The 25,924-nt window shown below is 43.7% G+C and overlaps 1 protein-coding gene and 1 long non-coding RNA gene across 3 annotated transcripts in view; one reads left to right on the plus strand and one right to left on the minus strand.

The window, feature by feature from the left end:
* Positions 1-25,924, minus strand: part of PITPNC1 (phosphatidylinositol transfer protein cytoplasmic 1) — a 216,519-nt gene that overhangs the window by 60,191 nt on the left and 130,404 nt on the right. Inside the window, exon 5 of the mRNA XM_054709088.1 lies at positions 12,974-13,045. Within this exon, the coding sequence (XP_054565063.1) occupies positions 12,974-13,045 (72 nt within the window). The remainder of the gene's footprint in view (positions 1-12,973; positions 13,046-25,924) is intronic.
* Positions 6,652-13,611, plus strand: LOC129147338 (uncharacterized). 2 transcript variants are annotated; one of them, XR_008554712.1, is made up of 4 exons: positions 6,652-6,724; positions 7,649-7,770; positions 9,163-9,246; positions 13,109-13,611. It is a non-coding gene; the product is annotated as an uncharacterized LOC129147338 (long non-coding RNA). The 2 variants fall into 2 exon arrangements; XR_008554713.1 differs by lacking the exon at positions 13,109-13,611 and adding an exon at positions 11,334-11,416.

Raw genomic sequence — 25,924 nt, forward strand, 5'->3', positions numbered from 1 at the left:
ACCAAATAGTCAATTATTTGGTTTCCTTGAGTATCTACTCCATGATGGCATTTAGTTGATACTTTAAAACATGTATTTAGTAATAACCGGTTTGGCATAGCTAAGGAAAATTAAAATCATTCCATATAATGGTCTGCATATTCCAAGGTTATTTCTGACTGTTTCTTTAAAGGGCTGGAACAAGATGAAATTTTCAGATGCAGCTTCGTGAGGTTTATATTTAATAAAGTTTATGTAGCAAATGGCTGTGAAGTCTGAGGGACTATACACAGGCCTTCCAGAGGTATTAGTGGGGAAAAACGATGTAACAGGTTAATATTGTGCAGACAGAACTGCTATCAGTCTCAGAAGATCAAGTGCAGGATTTGGTGGGCAACAGCTGACACGCTGCTTGGAGAAAACACAGAGCCTGCACACAAGTAGAGTAAATGGAAGCAACACCTTCAGTGCATCAAAAGCAAAAAACAAACAAAAAACCCTGCTTTGGAACCACATCTATTGGAAATCATTAACTTCTTTTCCATAAGGCCAGCTTCCATCATCTCCTAGCCCCACTTATTTTAAAGATTAAAACGCTGGCTGGTGGAGACGGTGTGTCTTTGAAGGTGTTTATCAGATAGACGGCATCCAGGGAATTTAGAGAGAAATCCTGTTTACAAAGATGAAGGTTCTGAACCTGTAAGCAGAGGAGACTCAACCACTTCTGTTTCAGAGCTCTAGCAGGTCATTGGCATTAACAGGAAGCCAGTCAGTGCCCTGGAAAAGTCGACTAACCTTCCAGGCCTGAATAACTGCATAGCTTATCAGTCAATGACTTTCCACTGGCAGAACCCAATGTTGATACGTTTTATGTTCACACTTTGTATGCAAACACTATTCAGGGCTTAAGTTCACTATCCAGAACCTCAGTGTCCTGTGCAGGAGGAAGTCTCACGGTGAATTCACTGAACTAAAGGCACTACCAGTTATGCCACCAAAAAAGAAAAATGCTGCGACTTAAAATTGTATGATGGCATCAACTCTAACATGCAGTTCATTTTTAGAGTTGTTAAAACATGAAAAACAGTAGCCACTGTAGACTTTATCAATTATGGAAACACCAGTAACAGCTAGCATGCTGAGTACCTAATATGTGTACTAAGGACTGTTCTGAGCACTTTTCAGGATTAACACATTTAATCTTCACAAGTACCCAAAGAGTAGAAACTCTTATTACACTCGTTTACAGGGGCACAGAGAATGAAGTAACATGCCTTAACCAGCCGCTAATCAGCTGACGCAGGAATCAAACCCAACTGGTCTGACCCTAGTGGGTACAGCTTTTGTCCCTGCATCATTCTGCCTATATCCTGTTGATTACTACCTTGGACTGGAGACTGTCACCTCTTGGTGCCAAGATGTGTCAATCAGGATCCCCTACAAGTGAGTGAGACCCAAGGAAAGACTGGTTCTGAAATCAGAACCCTCAACTTCCAAGCAGAAGGCCACCAAGCAGAGGGTCCAGGGCTCGCCAGTGACCACTCCCTGTTCCACCTTGGAAAAGTGAACTCGAAGGCTCCCAGGAGTGTGTGACTTCTCAACTTATGCCTGAGGGTGCCCCATCCTGGATGGTGGAAAAGGAGCAGGGACTACAGACTTTGGAAAAGTGAAACCTTCCCTCAGAAGAACTTCCCCAATCAATTTATCCACTTGTAGATCTCCAAGGTCTAACTCTGAAGTGGTTTCCACCAAGCACGCTGAAGTTAAAGAGAAGAAATGAACCCCTGTCTAGGGAGTATTCAACATGCATCATCCCACTGAAGTCTCCCAAGAATCCTCTGAAGCTGGCATCGTTTTCCCCTTTCCACAGCTGGGGAAGCTCAGAACAATGAAGTCCCAGTATCATTAGGTTCTAAGGCCCTTCTCTGGACCCTGTTCGGTCAAGGCTGGTGAGTTCTCTGAATCTAGTACATTGTCCTGCTACGTGGGGCTGGGCAGCTGCTAGCTTCTGGCAGAAACCTAATAATGTGTCCTAGTCCAAAATGCTCCAAGACCCAAAGGTTATTGGCCACCATCTGTCGTGAGCAATCCATTCAATGAGGTACAGAAAATTGGGCTCAACAAACAAACACAAAGCTCTAGGTAAATAAACGGGAAGATGTGCCTTGAATTTTTTTTTCCAAGTGAACTGTACTGTTTTCCCACATGAATTAGGTCTCTTAAGAGGGAAAGGAAAAAAAAAAAGGCAAACATTTGGGAAGCAACTGCAAAGTGACAGGACCTGAGAATGGCTCACAGAAAGTAGGAGATATTTAAATCTCCTTCAATGGTATTGTTAGATGAATATTTTTTCACGAACCACAGAAGACCAACAACATCCAGAAAAATACCAGGGATCATATAACAAATAGCCACTCCCCACCACCCAAAATGAACACATTTACATAAACATTTTGTTACATTTGATTCCCATTCTGCCCTCCCACCTCCACAGTTTCAAAAAAAGGTCTCACATTTAAAGTTGAAATCCCTTCCCCTTTTACTCTAGCTGACCGTTATCATAAGTTTGTCATAAACCTGGTCCATGTTTTTATAAACTTTATATTTTTTACAATGTGTAAATGTATTCATAAACAATATATTCTTAAATACTTTTAATGGTTTCTCACAATTAGGTTTGAAAACTCCTTTTGCGCCCTAGCTGGTTTGGCTCAGTGGATAGAGCATCAGCCTGCAGACTGAAGGGTCCCAGGTTCGATTCCAGTCAAGGGCACATGCCCAGGTTGTGGGCTCGAACTCCAGTAGGGGGTATGCAGGAGGCAGCTGATCAATGATTCTCTCTCATCATTTCTATCTCTCTCTCCCTCTCCCTTCTTCTCTGAAATCAATAAAATATATTTTTTTTTAAAAAGAAAAACTCCTTTTGCAGTTTATTTTTTTTTAAATATGGAGTGAGGTAGGGATCTAATATTTTATTTTTTCATAGGAAATGTCAATGGACCCAATGTCATTTTCTGAGAAAATGACTCAATGTCTTTTCTTCCTACTGATTTGAGATGTTTTATCTACTATGTGTCAAACTTCCATTATCAGCTTAGGTCTATTTCTGACTTTGTGCCAATACTATACTCCTTTAATATGGTTTTGTTATCTGGTATGATGGCTCTCCCACCTCATTGTTCTTTGTTCAAATTTTGTCCTGGCTAAAATATTATTTTGGATGAGTAGAATCAACAATGATGCTGACAATGGTTATGATTAGGCTATTTTTTTTCTCTGTTTTGTTAATGGAGTCCTCTTTTGATGATATCACTCAAAAGAGAGAGAAGACTGAAAACTGCTTCATGGCATGGAAAAACAAAAACAAAAGACTCATGTAACCTTGAGTAAGTTATCAGATATCTCTTTGCAGTGTGTGAATAGCTTTTTAATTTTTATAAGCCTTTCTGTAAGAAGAACAAAAATACATGTATATATAAAAAGTATTTGGCTGAATCATGTGAGACTAAGAGTATGTTACTTCATTCCTGAATATGTTAACATGTATCCTAGACAGGGACATTTGCCTACATATTCACAAGGTAATGATCACAGGCAAGAAATTTAATATTGACTCAATATTATACCATACTATTTCCTAATACATGGTCCATGTTCAAATCCCCCCAATTGTCCCAATAATATCTTTTCTTGTTCCCTATACCGTCCCTCCCCCCTAAATCCAGACTCTAATCAAGGATTAGGCATTACATTTAGTTGTTGAATTACTTTGGTCTCCCTTAATCTAGGGCAGTTGTTTTTGGTCTTTAATGACATGTTCTTTTTTGGAGAGTTTTGGCTTAGTTGTTTTGTAGCATTTTCCTCAATTTGGCTTTGTCTGATTGCTTCCTCCTTTTCTGAATCCAGGTTACACATTTTGGAAAGGATAATCAATAGATGATGGTGTCCTCAGTAAGTCACAATGGAAGGCACACCATGTCAGTGTGTCCTATTATTGGTGATGAAAATTGGATTACTTGATGGTATCTTCTAGATTTCTCCACTGTTGGTAATTAATACATAAATCTGGGCTAATACTCGGAGGCAGTGTGAATTCTGGTTCCCCAATACTGCTTCACTCAATGATGGTAGCTTCCATAGATGACTCTTGTTTGAGTCTATTGTTACTAGAGTAGCCGTAAAACGGTGGCCCAGAATGTGATACTTGTTATTGCTTTTCTAGCTCTGACCTCTGTTTCCTAACTGTGATTCAGCCTGGTCCCTTACATTATGCTGCTTTTGACCAGTTTGGTAAACTCTCTTCCTAACCCTCAGTACCAAGAGCAACAGGTCAGCACAGGCAGGCTGTTTTTGTTTGTTTGTTTTTAAATGTACTTTTTATTGTTGATGGTATTACAGATATCTCCCCTTTCCCCCTTTTTACCCCCATCTTTCCGTGTCCATGGGCTATGCCTATAAGCATGCAGGCTGTTTTTAGGTTCACCACAGCACTGGCGAACCAGGTTTAAACAGAAAACGAATACTACTATAAGCTATCTCTATTAATAGTAACTATTACTAGCAGTAAGTATGAGCTTCTCTGAATGCAGAGATAACCTGAATTGTGACTATACCCAGACGGAAAACTCCTCCTTGAGATGGACAGATGCTCATCTTGCCAACATTTTTTTTTTTTTTTTACATCTGCTCTCAGAGCACAAATTGTACCACAAACAGCAAAGGCGACACCTTAAGGGACCAAACAGAATGTGTTTTCCATTGTCCTCAGAATGACACTATTAGACATGGATTGAGAAGGCCATTGATTTCCCACTTCATGGACCAAAGTGGATAATAATCCTTCGAAACTGCAAATGGGGTGTCTTGTGCAGTCTTTTTTTAACACGTACCGATTTATTCGAGAAAACGGCAGATTTTGTAGGTGGCTGGTTATAATAATTTCAGGTTAAAAACAGAACCATAAAAGTTGAAGACAGCAGAGATCATGTCTAAAAATAAAGCAAGTACTTTTTTTTTTCTTTCTATAATCCTCAATTAGAAACCATTTAAGGAGAAGATAATCAGCTTCAGAAACCTGTAAATATGGATTCTACGGTTCTCACTGGCACCTCTGCTTTAAAAATTCACTTTGGCATGTTTTAAATAAATTATTTTACCCTACATCCATCCATGTTGCCCTCTTGATGTAAAACAAAACAAAACAAAACAAAAAAACTATCTGGCCAGTATGTATCAGTGGTTAAGCGTCGATCCATGAACCAGGTCACGGTTTGATTCCAGGTCAGAGTTTTGGGCTCCATCTCCAGGGCATGCAGGAGGCAGCCCATCAATGATTCTCATTGATGTTTCTATCTCTCTATCCCTCTCCCTTCCACTCTCTAAAATCAATAAAAAATATATTTAAAGAAAAACAAATAATACTAATAATGAAACAAACTTCATGATGACTATTATAATAACAAATCCTCCATACGCAGAGGTCCCCTTAGATGGTAAACTTCCCTGTGTCAGTTGGTAAATTCAGCAGAAGCTATCTGAGGTCTGCAGAAGAACTTTTTTGGCCACCTCTCCAAGGCAATGTTAAGTTGAGCCAAGTCAACACAATGGAATGTTTACTTAATTCATACAAAGGAGGTGTCCACCCAGGGGAAGAAACTCAGGTAGACTTCGTAGTTAACTAAATGAGATAGTCTAATTCCCTAAAACGAAGTGCCACTCAGTGATTGAAAAGGAGTCATAATCAAGGAGAAGAAATAATAATCAGAAGCTGGACTTGAAAGCCATGGGACCATCCTCCACAGGCACTCTCCGTTCTGGAGTATCTAGAACTTTCTTTTTTCTGTCTCCCATCTCCCTAGATAACCTCACTTAGTTTCAACTCTGAATCACGACCTACACCTCTCCTTAAACTCCAGATTCATATATCCAACTCCTTACCTGCCGTGTCCACTAGGAAGTCTCCCTGGTCCTTCACACTGACTATGTCTCAAATAATGCTCTTCCCTGCATACACGGCCTCTCCTCCACTGTCCCCACCACGGCCGCGGCACCACCACCACTCAGGTTCAATAGACAAAGCTGGAAATCCTTAGGGCATCCTTATTTTGCCCCTTCTCATGCACCAATACCAACAGAAAGTCAGTTTCCAAAATATATACATATCCCTCCTCTTGTTATCCACTGCCATCTCTCCAGCCCGAGCCACCGTCATCTTGGGTGTGGATTATTGCAATCACCTACCAACGGAACTCCCTACTTGCGATCCTACCAACTGTTCTCCATAGAATGGCCACTGCAAATGTTTAAAAACATAAACCACCCAGTGTAACACTATTTCCTAAAATGGATTCTAAAGCAGAAAAAGAGACATTAGCACAAAAACAGGTGAAATCTGAATAAAGTCTGTAGTTTTAAAAAATGTATCATCTATACTAATAAAAGGGTAATATGCAAATTGGTCAGGACGCCCTCACAGTAACGACTGAACAGCAGGCTGCATGGGGCAACAAGGCTGGCAGGTTGGTTGGTGAGGGATGACCAAATGACTGAATAGCAGGCTGTGTGGGGCAACCAGGCCGGCAGGGGGTTAGCAACGGATGACCAAACAACTGAACAGTAGGCTGTGTGGGGCAACCAGGCCAGCGGGGGGGGGGGGGGGGAGGGGCAGTGAGAGGCAACCAAACAACTGAACAGCAAGCTGCATGGGGTGACCAGGCCGGCAAGGGGGGCAGTGAGGGGTGACCAGGTTGGCAGAGAGGGGCAGTGAGGGGTGACCAGGCTGGCAGAGGGGGGCAGTGAAGGGTGACCAGGCTGGCGGGGGGGGGGGCAGTTGGGGGCAACCAGACTGGCAGGGGGGCAGTGAGGGGTGATCAGGTTGGCAGGGGGGGCAGTTGGGGGCAACCAGGCTGGCAGAGGGGCAGTTAGGGGCGGTCAGGTAGGCAGGTGAGCAGTTAGGAGCCAGCAGTCCCGGACTGTGAGAGGGTGCAGGCTGGGCTGGGGGGTCACCCCACCCCCATGCACGAATTTCATGCACCGGGCCTCTAGGGGTTAAATAACTGTTAACAGTAGGGGAAGCTGGGTAAAGGGCATACAAGAACTCTCTGTACTATCTTTGCAACTTTAGTGTAAATTTAAGATTACAAACTAAAAGTTTATTTTAAAAAACCCCATAAATCTAATTCCTTTCTTTTGGTTAAAATCCTTGCATAACTTCCTATGATACTAAAATTCAAACTCTTTGCCATGGTCTCATAGGACTTCTGTGATCTGGCTTCTACTACAGTTTTTAAAAAGATATATTTTTATTTATTTCAGAGAGGCAAGGAGAGGGAAAGAGAGATAGAAACATCAAGGATGAGAGAGAATCATTGACCAGCTGCCTCCTGCACGCCCCACACTGGGGATCAAGTCTGCAACCTGGGCATATGCCCTAGCCAGGAATCAAACAGTAACCTCCTGGTTCATAGGTCAACCACTGAATCATGCCGGCCAGGCACTTCCACATTATTTACTCTTATTTTCTTGATAAGAAAACTAAGATTCCACTGCTTAAGGTCAACTAGTTGGGACTTCAATACTGATCATTTTGTTTCACAAAGAACAACTTTGTGTTCTCTCATCACAACACAGCTGAGCTAGACACTAAATCAATTCCAAATACTTCTTTTAGGCAACCTCCAAGGAGAGATCTGTGAAGGACAGAGCCTCATGCTTCCAGGAACTCAACTGGACACATTCTTTCCATCTGCTCAGAGGAGGTGGTTGCTCAGGAATAATGGCTAATGAGAATAAGTATGGTGCCCTCAAGCCCTTTTATTGTGTGTGGTGGTGGTGGTGGTTGTTATAAACATGCTTTTTGTAAGCTGTTCTGTTTCCAGGGGTATGAAGAAGTGGAGAAATTTAGAGAATCCGATATCCTAAGTTTCACAATTGGTTTTTTAAATAGCACTTAGTATCTCTTTTAAATTTATATTCTCAGCCTCGATGCCCATCAGATTCACCTGGGGGAGTGTTATGAATCCTAATGCCTGGACCCCACCTGACAAATGAAATCAGAACCCCAGGGGGAGGGATGGGGGCATCAATGCTAAAGCTTCACAGGTGACTTTACTATCAGTCACGATGGAGAACTATTTGTCTAGATCAGAGGTGGGGGAACCTTTTTTCTGCCAAGGGCTATTAGGACATTTATAAGAATATTCACGGGCCATACAAAATTATCAACTAAAAAATTAGCCTGCTACATTTGGTCAAACATTTAATTAACTCACCCCTAAAGTCTTGGAAGGAACAGGCCAAAAGATTTTGAGGGCCTTATATGGCCTGAGGGCTGGATATTCCCTACCCCAGCTCTAAATCCTCAAATGGGTGGCGATCTATCCTATAAATGGCATATCCTACACCCTACCCCAAAGAGGACTTACCAGGTTTAACTGGAGGGCAGACTCTAAAACTGCATATACTCCCAATTGACAAATTCAGCTCTCCTAGAGGGATAATGCTCTGCCCTTCATGTGTGTTGACTAGTTAGACCAGCCTTCGCCCAGGGCCAATTAAATCCTAGTGGAGTGGGAGCCAGGCATGAGCTAAACCACCGCTAAACCTCTCAGGTGAGGCCCATGTGCAGCCAACCTGAGAACCACCACTTTAATGGTGCCTGCTTTGTTTGGAAGAGGAAGTAAAGGCAAAGCTGCCCCCATTAACCCCAGTGAACGACAGTAACCTGGCAGCAGCCATCACGCGTGCTAAGCACTGGCTCTCCCCATTGAGATTTATGGCCTTGGGTAAACAACAGAACCTGAACTTGGCATGGTGCCATCATCCCCAGCACTAATTACAGCTTAAATAATTCTCATCAGTATGTGCATAAAATAAATGGACCTCAATTTAAGACAACTTCCCCACTGTGTCCTGGTTAATGGATTCACAATTTAGAGGTCTTCACAATCGTAAATATACAAGTTTTATTTTCACACAGAGGAGAAGATATTTAAACCTAGTCATCTCAACATGAAATTTTTTTTAAAACTAGATATTGGGTCATGGAAAAAATATTACTTACATGGTCAATGATAATAGGATAACAACATGTATTCTATTCAATCACTAATCAATATAATTATCACTAGTGTCTTTCAATTTATTCATTGCTTCTTGTCATCAATTTCATTAAATCTTTGGCAGGTAGGGGAGAAAACAGGTTGCAGGCATCAGTATGAAGAATGGCAGCTGAATGATAAGACTATACACCCAGAACATGCAAAGAAAGTGAGTTTATTAAATAATTTGTCAAAGCAGTGAGAAGAGAAATATCCACTACTGCACTGCTTTCTTTAGCAACTCTGTCTCCCACCAAAAACCGCATCCTCATCCACAGACAGAAAAAGAACATGCCAGCACAGGCCATCTGCTTAAGGCTCCAGTTCTGAACCCCGGGACAAAAGTATCCTGTATAATAAAAGGGTAATGTGCAAATTGACCCTAAAGGTCAGGAACGACCAGTCGCTATGATGCGCACTGACCACGAGGGGGCAGATATTCAATGCAGGAGCTGCCTCCTGGTGGTCAGTGCATTTCCACAGGGGGAGCGCCGCTCAGCCAGAAGCCAGCTCATGGCTGGCCAGCACAGCAGTGGTGGCGGGAGCCTCTCTCACCTCCACAGCAGCGCTATGGATGCCCGACTAATGGCTTAGGCCTGGGAGAGTGTGCCTAAGCCATTAGTCAGACATCCCCCGAGGGCTCACGGGCTGACAGAGGGATGTCTGACTGCTAGCTTAGACCCGATCCCCAGGGGAGCGGGCCTAAGCTGTCAGTTGGACATCACCTGAGGTGTCCCGGACTGCAAGAGGGTGCAGGCCAGGCTGAAGGACACCCACCTCCCCCCAGTGCACGAATTTTCATGCACCGGGCCGCTAGTCCTATCTAATAAAAGAGTAATATGCAAATTGACCATCACTCCAACACACAAGATGGCTGCCCCCATGTGGTCAAAGATGGCTGCCCCCATGTGGTCAAAGATGGCTGCCCCCATGTGGACACAAGATGGCCACCACAAGATGGCCAGTAGGGGAGGGCTGTTGGGAGGGATCAGGTCTGCAAGGGAGGGCAGTTGGGGGCGATCAAGCCAGCAGGCGAGGGCAGTTAGGGGTGACCAGGCCAGCAGAGGAGGGAGGGAAGTTGGGGGTGACCGGGCCTGCAGGGAAGGGCAGTTGGGGGGACCCAGGCCTGCAGGGGAGAGCAGTTGGGGGGACCAGACCTGCAGGGGAGGGCAGTTAGGGGCAATCAGGCTGGCAGGGGAGGGCAGATAGGCATCAATCAGGCTGGCAGGGGAGCAGATAGGCATCAATCAGGCTGGCAGGGGAGTGGTTAGGGGGTGATCAGGCTGGCAGTCAGAAGTGGTTAGGGGCAATCAGGAAGGCAGGCAGGCGAGCAGTTGGGAGCCAGCAGCCCTGGATTGTGAGAGGGATGTCCGACTGCCCGTTTAGGCCCAATCCTACCTAAATGGGCAGTCGGACATCCCTCAAGGGGTTCCGGATTGGGGATTGGAGAGGGTGCAAGCTGGGCTGAGGGACACACACCCCCGTGCACGAATTTTGTGCACCGGGCCTCTAGTCTTTTAATAATTAAAGTAAGCTTTATTACATAAAAATATATTTCTCATGGTCTGATTTCAAAGCATTAACTAACTATGAACGAAACAAATGAAAACCAATAAGGTCTTCCTTTTCTGGCTCCCTGGGACCAACCTTGGACCAGCTGGGTGATAAACAGCTGTTGCTAAATATGTAAATGAGAGGAAGGCGAAGTGGCAAAGAAGTCTAACCAAGCTGGGGTTGGCCCAGCTGGTCCAGTGGCCTCAGAAGCAAGACCTAGGGATCTCGGAAGCAGAGCCAGGCAGAGGCTGAAATGGGAACCTGGGCAAAAGCACGCTTAGGACCTCTTTTTAAAAAAATATGTTTTTATTGATTTCTGAAAGAGGAAGGGAGAGGGAAAGAGAAAGAAAGATTGGCTGCCTCCTGCACGCCTCCTACTGGGGATAGAGCCCACAACCTGGGCATGTACCCTGACTGGAAATCGAACCGGCAACCTCTTGGTTGATGCACCAGATGATGCTCAACCAACTGGGCCATGTCAGTCAGTAGGACCTCTTTTGTGTAACAAGATGGTGGGATATGGAGTTGGGCAAGCTGGGTGCCATGACAGAGAGATAAGGAGCTGTCCCAGTGGTAGTCTCAGAATCAGCAAATTGGGGAGGAGGTAAGGCAAGTACAATAGCTCGCATTTCTCCCAGAAGAAGCACACTGTGTTGACAAGGACTCTGCACAAATGCCCCTGGTTTCGTGCTTCTTTTGCAGGCTGGCCAAAGTCTCAGAGAGACCCAGCCCTGGCCACGGGCAGGGGATGCTGCTGATTCTAGGTGGAAAACCTGGTATTTTACGTTCTTAGGAGAGGAGTAACAAAGCTAAACTCCTAGGAGAGTAGTGAAAAGAACTTTGCACCTGTCAAAAAGGAATACAAGATAATAAATGATAATAATGTGAATTTTTTGGCTGTTTGAACCAAGCGGAGGATAAACCAGAAGATTATGCTGTTCCTAACAACTTAGGGGGATCAAGGTGAGGCCATGTGACCTCCTTAGAACTTCACAAATGGAGGAGTTTATAACTATGCATGAGGACAGAGCCCTACAGAAAAAGAAAGAATTTGTGTGGAAAGATTATAAGATGTTAAAAAAAATTTACACTGTTGTGCCAGGCAAAGCAATTCAAACATCTGATTTACATCCCCCTTTTCCTGACGTTTAAGCCCACTTCACTGTCCAGTGGCAGTTATTCCAGGAATATAAGTGTGGAATGCAGTGCAGCCAATAACAAAATCACACTGGGGCCCCAACCAGTTGGCTCAGAGGATAGAGCATTGGCCTGCGGACTGGAAGGTCCCAGGTTCGATTCGGGTCAAGGGCATGTACCTTGGATGCGGGCACATCCCCAGTGAGAGGTGTGCAGGAGGCAGCTGATAGATGTTTCTCTCTCATCGATGTTTCTAATTCTCTATCCCTCCCCCTTCCTTTCTGTAAAAAATCAATAAAATATATTTAAAAAAATCACACTGGGAAGGGCACTTCATAACATATTAAAAACCAGCATATTATATGGCTCAATTTTATGAGAAATGGTTTAAAAAAATTCATCAATAATCTGCAACATGAACCAGAATGCTAATAGTAGTCATCTCTGAATTATGAAATTAGTACTAGTTTTCCTTCTTTCTTTCTTTTTTCTTTTGTATTTTTCAAGTTTTAATAACCATGTGCTAATTTTCCAATCAGAAAAAAAGCCATTGTTTTACAAGCGTTCAAGTTAAACATCGTGCAACACATTTTAGACAATAAGGTCTTGATGAAAATGGCCACCACAGTACCTCTGATTTTAGGTTGCTGACAAGGAGAGGGTCCTAAACTTTTCCATTGGGGTTACTACACACTAGGGGATGCTAACCACTGGGGACCCTGAACTTATTGGGAAGAGAGTACCCTTGCCACCTACATTCTCCTTTCCTCTGGGAAGTTCCAGAAACTCTGGCGAAGGCACTGAGCTGGTAAATATATGTAGAATGTGCACATATATCTGATTGTATTCATTCATCTCTATAAATAAATGTTAACATGAGAAGATATGTGTTCAACCCAATGATCAGCAACCAAACCCGGGAGTTCCAGGCCCCCACCATCCTCTCAATCCCCAGTGACAATCACTCCAGGTCACAGAAATTCCTGCACATAAAAATGAGAAGAAAAACTAGACAACAAAATAATCCAGAAAGGAATCCCAGGACACTAGCCCTCAGAAGCCAAAGCCAGAACTCTGAGGCTCCAGGCACAGTTCTTGCTGCTAGACCTGGACACACAAGGGCCTGAAAAGTACTATGGCTTTCAGAGCCCAAAGGCAAGAACACAGTATGGCATGGGGGTGGGGGGCGGGGTGGTGCTACTCACGCTGTCGTTGCTTCCTTTGTTGTCCTCATACTTGGTTTCTATATGAATGGAGAATTTTGGCAAGAAGGAACACTATGGAAAAAGAGAAGGTTTCATTAGCGTACCATTTTTTCTCTCTTTGCATCTTCAATATAGGCTCTGGATGCTCTTCTGATCACTTGCTTGGGAACACTGTTTGCAACCAGAAAGGCTCAGATACGAGGTCAATATCCAAATTCAGACAAGAAAAGCTGCCTTTGGCAACGTGAACACAAAATTTCATCCAGAAGTCAGGCTGGAGAGAATGCCAAGCAATGGAAGGCAAGAGCCATGCCCTAGGCTTGAGAGAAGCAAACACCTGAATCAGAGGCAATTCCAGCTTTGGGTGCCTACCTCTGGGCAACAGCGATCACTGCTGGAACCCAGGGCCCCAGCCTTACCCTTTTATAAACATTCATATAAAGCTAGGCAGGGGGCACAGCAGAACCTTAAGATCATACATTACTGAAGTCAGAGAGACCTGGCTTTTAGTTTGGGTCTATCACTTGATAGCTATGTGACTTTGGACAGACAAGTTGATGAACTCTTCTGAACCCTAACAGTATTAAAACATGTATACTAATTATTACCTAACAGTGACATTGTGAGGGTTGAATAAAATCAAGGGCATAGAGTCAGCATTCAGTGTGAGGCTACAGCTGAGCTTGACATAAAAGGCAGCCCCTCTTTCTGACGGCACAGGGGAGAAGAACCCCAAATGCTCACCGCCCTAGTGTCCCAGTTTCACTGAGTTACATTCTATGGATTCAGTGAGATTTTAAAGATTAAGGTAGCTTAATAAGAGGATGAAGCCCTAACCGGTTTGGCTCAGTGAATAGAGCGCTGGCCTGCGGACTCAAGGGTCCCAGGTTCGATTCCAGTCAAGGGCATGTACCTTGGTTGTGGGGAGTGTGCAGGAGGCAGCTGATCGATGTTTCTAACTCTCTATCCCTCTCCCTTCCTCTCTGTAAAATAAATCAATAAAATATATTTTTAAAAAAAGAGGATGAAAAATTTTAAAAATTGATTTCAGAGAGAGGAAGGGAGAGAAACATCAATCAGCGGCCTTCTGCATGCCCCCTACTGGGGATTGAGCCTGCAACCTGGGCATGTGCCCTGACCAGGAATCAAATCTGTGACCTCCTGGTGTATGGGATGAAGCTCAACCCATTGAGCAACACTGGCCAGGCCAACAAGAGGATTTTGATGGATGTTGATGTAACCTTCCTCCTGCTGGCACCAAGCTGGCATTAACTTTCTTAGCCCCTGGAAATGGGATTGAAGACAATTGGGTAAAATGACCCAGCATCTCCACTGCAGGTTTAGGGGAAATGAGAGTTGGACTGATCCGCTCAATCCCCATAGCACATATTGTACCCCAGGCACTGGCCTAAATTCTAATTAATTTATGCCTTGCATCCATCCCAGGAACAAGGTACCATTTATTATTACCCTGCTCTAAAGAGAAGGAAACAAAGGCACAAAGAGGTTAAGAAAATGGCTCATGATCACACAGCCAATGAATAGTTGAGTTGGGTTAAAAGGTCTGGTGGCCTGAGCCCAATGTCCATCCCCACTGATTCTCGAAGTGGGGTCTCTGAACCATTAGTAGTAGTAGTAGTAGTAGCAGCAGCAGCGCCGCTGCCTGGAACTCATTAGAAATGCAAATTCGTGGGTCCAACCCGACCCACTGAATCAGAAACTCTGGGAGCCCTTTTGTATTTAATGAGCCCTTCTGGGCCTACTGATGCACACCCAAGTGGGAAAACCACCTCACTATTTCATGCATAGGAAGTAAACAGAGATAACGCATTATCTAAAATCCAGAAGTCCACAGTACCCATCCTCACCGGTATGCGGATGACTCCCTTTCAGCCCAGTGAAGACCCCTAGGCATCTGTACAATAAGGCAGGGGCCTTGGATGTGCCACTGAAAATTCTCCTGATGCTACACGCCTGTGTGATTTGGCATTCGTCTGTCTCAATATGGTGAAATAAGCAAGCTGAACCGTGACTAAGGAAACTCAGAACCAGACAATCCCAGTAATTGCCTTTATGGAGAACGTAGCCCTGCAATTTCATTCATTGACACCTTCCTTGCAGTCATCTCTCCAACCTCTCACTCCATAACTGCTGCCCTCACACCCAGGCCCAGGGGGTTCCAAGGAGGGGCTGCTCATTGGGAATCGAGACCCTGAGGACTCAGCAGCTTGAAGCCCACAGCAGAGCTCTCCATCAACCTCAAACTTGGGGAGATGCACCTGCCCAAGACCCTTTTCAAAACAACAAGCCTTCAGGTAAACAGACTTGTCCTTTTTAACCCATAATTCACATGAGAGTCAATCCAACGTGAGTACAGTACCAGCTGGCGAGAGAACAGAGCTGTCAGCATGGTGACTGGGCTGGGTGCATCGGAGTGGAACCCCACAAGAATTTTTTATTGGTTGAACCTCTAAACCATTTACCTAAGGTCAAACAAATGAATCTTAGCATTTGGGTACTGAACCCGAATAGGAAAATAAAAACTCTTATGCAAATCAGCAGATGTTATTTTTGAGTGAGGACTTGGGTTATTTTCATATTAGAATGGCAAGGCTGCCAAAGGCTGTGAGTGCACCTGGCGGGCAAGGCAGTGAGAGGACCAGATTAGACAGGCCATCTCCAGGCGGGTCAGCATTTTTCTCCTATTGCAGTGGTTTGGGGCTGATAATTCCCTTGGGAACTCAGTGGCTGTTACTCGGAGCCCTGGAGAGTGTACCTGTCTTAAGCTAAAAGTCAGGTGTATCTGTGGCTCGGGGCCTATTCAGAGCTGTTACTAAAACCTTTCCACTAAGGTGTCCATGATGAGATAAACTTCTGCTTCCCTACGCAGGTTAGCATCCCTAAAAATAGGCCCACTGATCCTCATGGAGCTTTAGCTCTCAGGAGTACAGGACAGGAAAAAAAGTTGGGAACTCTGACATAACTGGAGCAAAGTGCAAGAAGAGAGACATTGGGCATTTCATCCAGTGGCTAAAACTGGATGTCTAAGGGATTCAGGAGACTCATAGGCTCTATGGCACATTGAGCAGTTCAAGTCCCATTGGGCCACAACAACATGAAGGACAGACTAAAATACTCCTGTTGACAGAGTTCCCAGATAGACCCCAAGATTCCCAGCATCTGGGATACAGATCCTGTATAAGCCCTCCCCTTAAGTGTGGACAAGACCTAATAATATGGTACAGCAGCTCATCTGATTAAATTACCAAAGTGATTAGATTATGCTACAGTATAAAAGGCTTGTGTGTTTTTTTTTTTAAATATTTTTACTAGAGGCCTGGTGCATGAAATTCGTGCACAGGTAGGGTCCTTAGGCCTGGCTGGCGATCAGGGCCAATCGGGGCCTTCCAGCTGCTGGCTGGGGCCTTTCTTCATTCCACACTGTCCCTTGGTGGTCAGTGTACGTCATAGTGAGCTACTGAACTCCCGGTCTCTCAGTCAAACTCCTAAGGGGACAATTTGCATATTAGGCTTTTATATATATAGATTGATTTTAGAGAGGAAGGAGAGGAAGAGAGAGATAGAAACATCAACGATAAGAGAGAATCATTGATTGGCTGTCTCCTGCATGTGCCCAACTAGGGATCGAGTCCGCAATTCATGCATGTGCCCTGACCAGGAATCGAACCATGACCTCCTGATTCATAGGTTGACATTCAACCACTGAGCCATGCCAGCCAGGCTGTGAGACTTGTTTTTAGAAGCAGAGGTTCCCTTGTTGATTTTGTGGAAGTAAGCTGCCATGTCTAGAAGCTGAGGAGCTGAGATGATCCCTGGAGGCCAGTCAACTGGAAAACGGGACTTCTTTCCTACAACTAAAAGGAACAGAACCCTGCCAACAGCCAGTGAATGTAGAAGAGGACCCTGTGCCTCAGATGAGCCGGAGCCATCGCTGACACCTCAATTTCAGCCTGGTAAGGTTCTGAGCCAAAGACCCACCTCACTTGGCCCCAATGGAAATGTGAGATGATAAATTTGTGATGTGTTAGGCCACTAAATTTGTGGGAAATTTGTTACACAGCAATAAAAAACCAACCCAACACCCAACCTCCAGAGTCCAACCACTGCTTCCTTTCCAAATCTCCCATCTGGCTCATCTGAGTAAAGTATACTCACTTTGAGGCTTGAGCACCTCCAGGGCAATGGGGAATTTGTACTCTTTTTAACTTAGTAGTTCCACCTGTGATGTCTGCTTTATCGATGGCCACTGTTTATTGTCCAGGGTGACATTTACTAGTAACGGATACCACTAAGCTTGCCATTAGCTGGCGTCCAGGTGCAGCAGTGTGTGGCTGGCCCACAGGGAGGATGCATAGTGGTTCAGTAGAAAGAATACAGGTTTTGGAATGAAGCAGACTTTAGATCAAACCCCAGCTTCTTTTCTCACAAACTGTGTGACTTTGGGCAGATTCCTTAATCCTCTTGAGCTTCAGTGTTCTCATCCATAAAATGGAGACAATACCAACCTCACAGCTGTGGGGTGAGGATTAAATGATATAATGCATGTCCAAGACCAGGCAGTGTCTGCTAGAGCAGTCACTCGAGAAATATGGGCCCACCCCGGTGTACCCCTTCCCATGAGTGAAATCCCACAGGCTACCTGGGGGAGAAAACACAGCTGGGGTGGGGGAGTGCTCTGCTGTGTAGGTGTGAGGATGCACTGGGAGGCGGTGGGCTTGTCGGGGCGGCGACGACAGGAGGACACCTGCTTGGTCCTTCCTGACATGGGTGGTGGCCAGGACACAGAGCTTGCTTGCCTTCAGCATGGCTCTGGCCCCTGAGCTGCTCTGTTGCTGAGGACGTCATTACATCTTCCAAGTCCACCCTCTCATTGTCCTCCTTTTCCTGAAGGGTTATCAGTTCCTTTTTCTGCACAGCAGCCCTCTCCCCTCACCCCTTCTCAGCACTCTCTAGACTCCCTGCCAACTTTGTGCAGGGAAACAAGCATACCACCAGGATCTCTGTGTTCTTTCTTTTTTCCTAGATCTGAAGGCTCTCTGCCTGCTGGTTCACTCAGCCTTATTATGAAAACTGAGGCGCAAAGAAATTAAAAAGTAGCATTTTAAAAAATCAGCATAAAACACACACAACAGCTTTTGGGAGCTGCGGGGTCCCACTCGATGACCCTGCTTCCAGACAGAGGGTGGGTGGTGACTGAGCAGCATGATGAAGCAGGGGACAGGCAGTGAGGTTCCCTCGTCCCCTGGAGCCTGGGGAACAGCATGAGTCATTTCAGCCCCTCCCCTGGGCCCACTGGATCTGAACTCTTTCTAATGAAAAATCTTTCTTTCTCTCTGTCTTCTGGACTACAAGAGCAGCTTGGATAGAGGAACCTTCACTTCATTATATTCTGAGTTTGCTTTGCCCTCAACCCCCTAAAAATAGTAGTGGTGTCATGGAGAAATTTGGGAAATAAGGCAAAAGATCTCTTGTCATTTCCTCTTTGATTTTCTCGCTTAGATCCTCCCTACCCAGAAGAGTCTTATTGGTATTGCTGTCACCTGCTCCCTGCCACAATCAGCTTCCTCAGCAGCCAGGATCTGTGCATCTTTCATTAGCCTTCCAAACCCAGTGGCAACCACCCACCAACCACCCACCGGCATGAACCCCTTTCTATAAAGTGATCATCCGGTACCTGTGAAAGCTCTAGCACCTAAAACTAAAAAGTGGCCGGGTCTACATGGCTCAGTGGTTGAGCGCTGATCTATGAACCAGGAGGTCACAGTTCATTTCCCAGTCAGGGCGCATGCCCGATTTGCGGGCTCCATCCTCAGTGTGGGGTGTACAGGAGGCAGCCACTCAATGATTATCTCTCATCATTGATGTTTCTATCTCTCTCTCCCTCTCCGAAATCTATCAGCTATCTATCTATCTATCTATCTATCTATCTATCTATCTATCTATCTATTTACCTATCTATCTAATAATAAAACCAAAAAGTGCAGAAAAGCGGCAGTTCGGCAGTTCTCTACTGAACATTTAAATGCTTGCACTTGTGTCTTTTGGAAGTGATGAGGGAATCTGCAGTCAGGAAGAAGAATGCCAGGAAAGATGAGCGAAGTACCTGAGCCCCTGCAAGAATAATTTCCAGACAAAGCACGCCCAGGTTCAGTGTCGGGAAATGGAAGCAGCATATGCAAAATGCATGGAAGAGCTGAATTTCCAATTCACTACAGACATGCTTTGGAAACATGAAAGAGCTATTTTTAGTCCGGTGATTGATTAGGGTTGCTCTGGCAATAAGAAACACTTAGAACAAAACTAAATGCAAGCAAGTCTTAAAGAGAAAGGGACAAACAGGCTGAGCATTCTATCGTCAGTTTCTGGAAGGTGCTGGAAGCCCTGGCTGCAGTCTCCACACGGCAGAGGGAGAGGGGCTGGTGGCCGTGGAGAATGGGTGTGGGACAGGAGTCTGAGGCTCGTGAAGTGTTCTGCACCCTAGGAGCATGCAGTGGCAAAACTTCTGGAAGAATGTGCACCTTTCACTTTGAAGATCATCACTATTGTCATCCTATACCCCCAAAGCACCAATGGGGGAAACTGTACTCGAACAGGTATTACTCCCACCCTACACCAGTTTGCAAAGTAAAATAAAAATCATATATTCTCTAACAGTATATTTCTAAAAGTTACCTAATGATGCCTCATCTAGTGGGTTTGCTAAAAACAGATTCCAGGCCCCTTTCCTGCTGATTTGCTGAGGGTTCAGGTTCTCCTCATATGGCCCAGGTGTTTCTTAACCCCAGGAAGTTTTGGGTCAAAATGACGATCCAAGGTAAACAATGTCAGCATTCTCCATGTCCAGTCTGGGCCAGGCAGACATGACCCAACACTGAGGTAGTAATGATACTGTACTTACTAGCATCAGGCCCTGTTGGAAGTAGTTGATATGTAAGGTACATGAGTATTTCTAGTGTAGTTGAGTACTCAGTCGGGGGTTATGAGGGCTAAGGCACAGGCTTGCTTCTCAATATGCCCTGTGGCCACTGAGCAAAGAAAATAAGTGTGTGTGCATCTGTCAAATGATAGATGTGCTGCTTTGCTTCAAATAAATCCAAAGAAGGAAAACAGGACTTACCCGAAAGATAAACTGAAGAAATAATTATTTACTTCGGAAATTCAAAGTGATAATATGATGGCTTAAGTTAGTTTCTACTGTAGAAGTGCTTTTAAATTCCTACCCAGAATCCAGGAAGGGTGTGAATTCTCAATTGTAAAAAAATATGACAAATGAACAAGCATTCATGACCACACTTTTGGTCCTATAAAAGACATGAACACAACCCAAGTCCAATAGGAAAGGTTGGTTAAACACACTGTGGTGAACTTTAAGACTATGAAAAAAGCAAAGTGTAAAACAGGATGATCCTATTTTTGTAAAAAGAGGAAAAAACCAAACCCCACCAATGGTTAATATATTACGCAGAAAAAAATAGAGAAATAGACATCAAAATATTATTATGGAGAACAGAGGGAATTATGGGGCCCTTTTATTTCCGACACCATACATTTTTATAATGTTTGGATTTTACAATAAAAATCTATTTTCAGTAATCAGAAAAATTCAAATCAAATAAAAAAGTGAATAAACACATCAATGATATCCCAAAATCTATTATGTATAATGGAAATCGCAAGATGTTCTAAAAATTCTCTTAATTTTAGTCCTCTTTAAAGAAGAGCCTATTATAAGAGCACTGATAAGTAGATGGAGGAGGTAAAAATCCAGAAAGTTTGGCAATCACTACTTCAAGTGTTGTTCATGGAGTTTTAACACAGGGTGGGATCTAAGAAGTGACACAGTTCAAGCTACATTTAAGTGACATCGGAGTTTATTCTTCAAATAAAATGTTATGAAGAGATATGGTGGCCAATGGGGCATGTCCAAGAAACCTCCTGGACCAAGAAAAGGAAAGTTTAAAAACCAGTGATTGAGCCCAGTAACTCAATGCCTCATTCCTGGTGACCAGCCAGTATCCTTCCATGTCTGAGGGCAAACTTTATATGGAGGCTTGGAATGAAGAAAGTTAAATGGAAGAATTGAGAAGCTGGCCGGGGGTAGATGAAGTATTCATATGCTTTTAAGAGATCATTTCCTTTTAGCTTTCATCTGGGACTCAATGCATTCCTCCCTGGCCATCTTGTTCTAACTCTACGCAACACATGTTCCCTGCTATCAATGAACATTAAGCTCTATACAGACCTGACCTTTTCTCTAATGGAATTCCCCTGAAGACATCGATTCTCTGGTACCATATTCTTTGTTGTCATATTAAATGTAATCTAAGGCCATCCAGGGAATTTTAGTTTGAGATGGGATCATTAATAAAACTGGATTTGCAAATGTTCCATATCTCACAACAGGAGACTTATACCCTAGCCTCCATGGGGCTAGGTAGGTCAGGCCTGGAGTGTAGGGTTTATTATTATCTAGGAATCTGAGCTGTGCTGTTTGTAAAACAGAGGATGGTTGGTGGTGAGTCTATATGTAGAGGCAGTTGGTAGACACCTAGATTTTAAAGTATCTTTCAATTTATTCTTCATCAGGAAATTTTTATCCTTCCATTTTATTTTATTTTTTTAATATAGTTTTATTGATTTCAGAGAGGAAGGGAGAGAGAGAGAGAGAGAGAGAGAGAGAGAGAGAGAGAGAGAGAGAGAGAAACATCAATGATGAGAAAGAATCATCGATTGGCTGCCTCATGTACACCCTACACTGGGGATCGAGCCCGCAACCTGGGCATATGCCCTGACTGGGAATCGAACCATGACCTTCTTGTTCATAGGTCGACGCTCAACCACTGAGCCAAGCTGGCCGGGCTATCCTTCCAGTTTGATAGAAAATTGGCCCTATCGTTAGAAGGTAACATATATAAAACTTCTCTTTTGTGCAGAGAAGATCTTTAATACACATAACGATTTCAATAAGGTGTCTGTCTGTCTGTCTGTCTGTCAGAATCGCGGTCATCATACAGGGAAAGATGCAAAGGAAATAACAGGAGATATTTGGGTTTTCTTTGCTGTTCTGGGTTCCTGGGGCCACATATGACTTTACCCACAGATAACGTGGGTAGTAAATAGTGACAGGGTAGTTGGGAAAAAATGGCAAAGAACATAGTTCCAGAGAAGTGAGAAAAGGAACCCAAGTGAAGATGTTTTAAAAAGTAGAAGAATTTTTAAAGCAAAGAAGAACAGGAATTGCATGTAAATGCTAGAGATGAGGATAAACCAGAGAAAGTTCTCCCAAATATAGGCAGCACAGGAAGAAAAATGTCTCCAAGAGCGGTGGACCTAGAAGAGAAGTGGGTGGGTTGAGAGGAAGGCAGAGCATGGAAATAGAGCAGGGAAATAGCTATGTGTAGTCCAGCCCACAGTGAGGAAATGAACGTCAGCCTCTTGGCTGCTTCTCATCAGCCTGCACCCTGCACAGAAGCTTCTGCTCATTCAGTAGTTCATTCATTGATGGAGCCTCTCCCCATCCTCTGGCACGATGAGTAACAGCACCCACTGGAGAAGCAAGGCCAGGAGGGAGAGGGAGCAAAGACATGAATGAAAGCATGTTTTCTCAATGGGGACACGGTTTGCTACTCACACTTCTATGAAAATCAGGCAGAGAAACTAAATTCAGGCTCACACAATGTAGGGCTGGACCTGTCCAGGCAGCAATAAGCAGAGGATGCTCAAGAATACTGATAGCCACACACAATAAAGGCAGGACATGAATTTAAACAGTGTACAGGCAAGCCACATCAAATGAAAAAGAAATGCATGTAAATAGTAGAAATGGGAACAAATTGAGGTAACGTCCCAAATATACGTTGGCATATGGCCAGTTTGGAAACCTCCAGATTCAGTTAAAAACTATAAGAAATCTCCCTTTTAACCAGCTGGGCAAATTCCTCACTTAAATATATATTATCATGTAATTCAGAGTATCTTAGTGATTAGAAAGGTCAAAAGAGATAGGGCAACTTTGCAATGACTATTTAATAACTAAAATTTAATATATTAGCGTAAGTATAGTTATGTGCATTTTATTTTATTTTATTTTTATAGCAACCTGCCCCACAAAATTTTTCCAGTTGTATTATTCTGACCTCACTAACTTGAACACAACTCCATAGACATTAACAAACTGTAGAAGAGAAATCCAATTTTTTAGGTGGAAAACAGAAAACAAGGAAAGAATTCCCTAGTAAAATCTTCTATGGAAAATTCCTTTAAACAAATATTTTTTTCTCTTATGATTGCCCTTTGTAAAGTCATTCCGAGTGATATTTAAAAATACAAACAATTTAAAAATGCTATGTTAGGATAGAAAGCCTATTCTCTGTTCTCTCCCTGTCCCCCACCCCCACCCCCCGCCCCCAGGCTGAATTAATTTTCTTTGAAGTACAAAGAGCCTGGGAACAGCTAGAGCACATGGACATGGGATAAATCAGACAGACAACACTGACTGATGTTCCAAGGCTCCTGCTTCACCAGGTACTCATCTACTGGGCTGCTGAGGTATGGAGACAAGTTCCAGTCCTGCACAGGACCAAGGCACATCTGTGAAAAAGCTGGGTTGCAAATGGTTCAACCATACAAGCAGTTCATTTTCTGAAATAAGTCAGAATGCATAAGCTCAATGTCATCCTAATATGCTGCTCTCTTTGCTTTGTGGTCTAACAGAATCAGATGGCTTAAAAAGGAACTTACTAGTATAGTTCTAATTCTTTAAAAAATTTTTCATTTGTTGGGAGTTCTTCAAAAACTGGCATTTGAGTAACAATAATCCCCAGGTGATATATTAGCCTACTGAAGTATAAGAGAAAAGTAACATTAACCAAAATATAATTGATCCACTGGCCTGGTTACTGAGCAAATCATGGCTCTGACCCTGAGAGAAGCTTCTGGAGCTCCCCTAAGTTTTAGAAAACTGGCTTTGAGAAATCCAAGGTCGCAGGGACAAGTAAGTGCAGTAAATGTTTCATGATACAGATCCCTTTTGGAGATTCACAATGTATGTTAGAAGAGTAAAGGCTCTGAGAAGTCCTGCAATACCAAAAACTGTTTAACTTTATAACCCTATGTGTTTCCCTTACTTAATGGGCTATACACCGTCTTTATGATTGTTATAAATGGTACCAGAATGTTTCCATCTAAGTTCTCTTGAACTCTGAAGATTTTTGAACTTCATCATTCTGGCTCCATTTAGGACACCAGCTTCATGCCATGATCCATGGCTCCACTGACTTCAACCATCTTCCCTAGGAAGGTCCTCTTCTGACCTAACTGCTATCTTGCTCATCAATGCCTCCAACTGGAGGACTTTCTTTGGCCTGGTCCCTAACAGGTCCCAGCTCATATGTTCCCATTTCTAAGAAGGAATACTCTTCCTTTACCCCACAAAATTATGTACTGCCCTGGATATTTAGTTAATTGTGATGTAACTGAATTTCCTACTCGCTCTGGCCAGTGTGGCTCAGTTGGTTAGAGCGTTGCTCATGCACTGAAGGATCACAGTTTCAAATCCTGGTCAGGGCACATACCAATTGATATCTCTCTCTCACACTGATGTTTTTCTCTCTCCCTTCTTCTCCCTCTAGAATCGATGAGAAAAAAGTTACTTCCTACTCTCCTAACCCCCATCACAACCCCTGGTTTCATGATCCCAAAGAAGAAACACTCAGGGACCTTCATTCTCTTAGCTGACAGAGTCGTTGAGATGGACCAATTGACCTCTAATTTCCTTCCAGACAAGACTAAGCTTAGAGTTCTGGTGTAATAATGTATCTTCCCTGGACTTGTACCTATTTCCTAGTTTTGTAATTTCCTAGTTAGGTAATAACCCTTGGCGGGGTCTCAGCAGGAGAAAGAGAGGGCTGGAGAGAAATGGTCATCAGTACCCATCAGCTCTTTCAATTATTAGGGCAGCTGATGAGGCCAAGATTGCAAGTGGAATTCCTGTCCAGGACAGCTAGCTGCTTTCAGAATAATACCTCAATCGATTGCCACTCCTGGGAAAATAACCTGAGTTCATCTAGGGTGACTGATGGCCCATTCCCAGCTGTGAGCAGCCCTGACTCTTCCAGGCTCAATAAAAACAACCCTGAACAGCCCCATCTTTCATCATGGCTCAATACTGTTTGAGGTTCTCATTCAAGAGTCATTTCCTTAGAAGGGGTCAATGGGGGGAAAAATGGGTCACCTGTAATACTTTCAACAATAAAGATTAATTTTTTAAAAACAGTCATTTCCTTCTTCCTGGTCTATTACAATTCACTTTTTCTACCTCTTTTAACTAAATAATTTAAATGCTGGGTAACACTGGACAACCCACATCTACCTTTGCTCCCTGAGTAACGGCCAGCTATTCTAACAGAAAGGGCTCCCCATGTGTCATCCCCTCTCCTGCAAATTCTTATTAAAAGAAGTTTTGGTGGGCCCTGGTCAAGTAGCTCAGGTAGTTTGAATGTCATTCCCATATGCCAAGATTGCAGGTTCAATCCCTCTCAGGGCACATACAAGAATCAACTCATGGGTGTATAGATAAGTGGAACAAATCGATGTTTCCCTCCCCTCCCCTCTCTCTAAAAATCAATCAATAAGAATTTTTAAAAAGAAAATAAAGTGGTGAGAGAAAGGCAACTGAATTGCTTTTTAAAAAAAGATGTTTTGGTGGAATAGGATGGTCATAACAGCAATATATATGTTATATTATATTCTAGGTCACTCCTATCGACTTACTATAGCTTAAGTTGTCAAATTCTTACAAATGAGAAGAAAATCCATTTCTTCTCCCTCCATTGTTACCGAGGCTGAATCGATGCTGCTGAGCCATGTCCACGCTCCAGTGCTGCCTTTTTTTAGCCCGAGAAAAACACAGTCAGCTGCTCTGGAAGGCAG

The sequence above is a fragment of the Eptesicus fuscus genome, chromosome 20 (assembly GCF_027574615.1).
Source record: "Eptesicus fuscus isolate TK198812 chromosome 20, DD_ASM_mEF_20220401, whole genome shotgun sequence".
NCBI classification, from domain to species: Eukaryota; Metazoa; Chordata; class Mammalia; order Chiroptera; family Vespertilionidae; genus Eptesicus; species Eptesicus fuscus.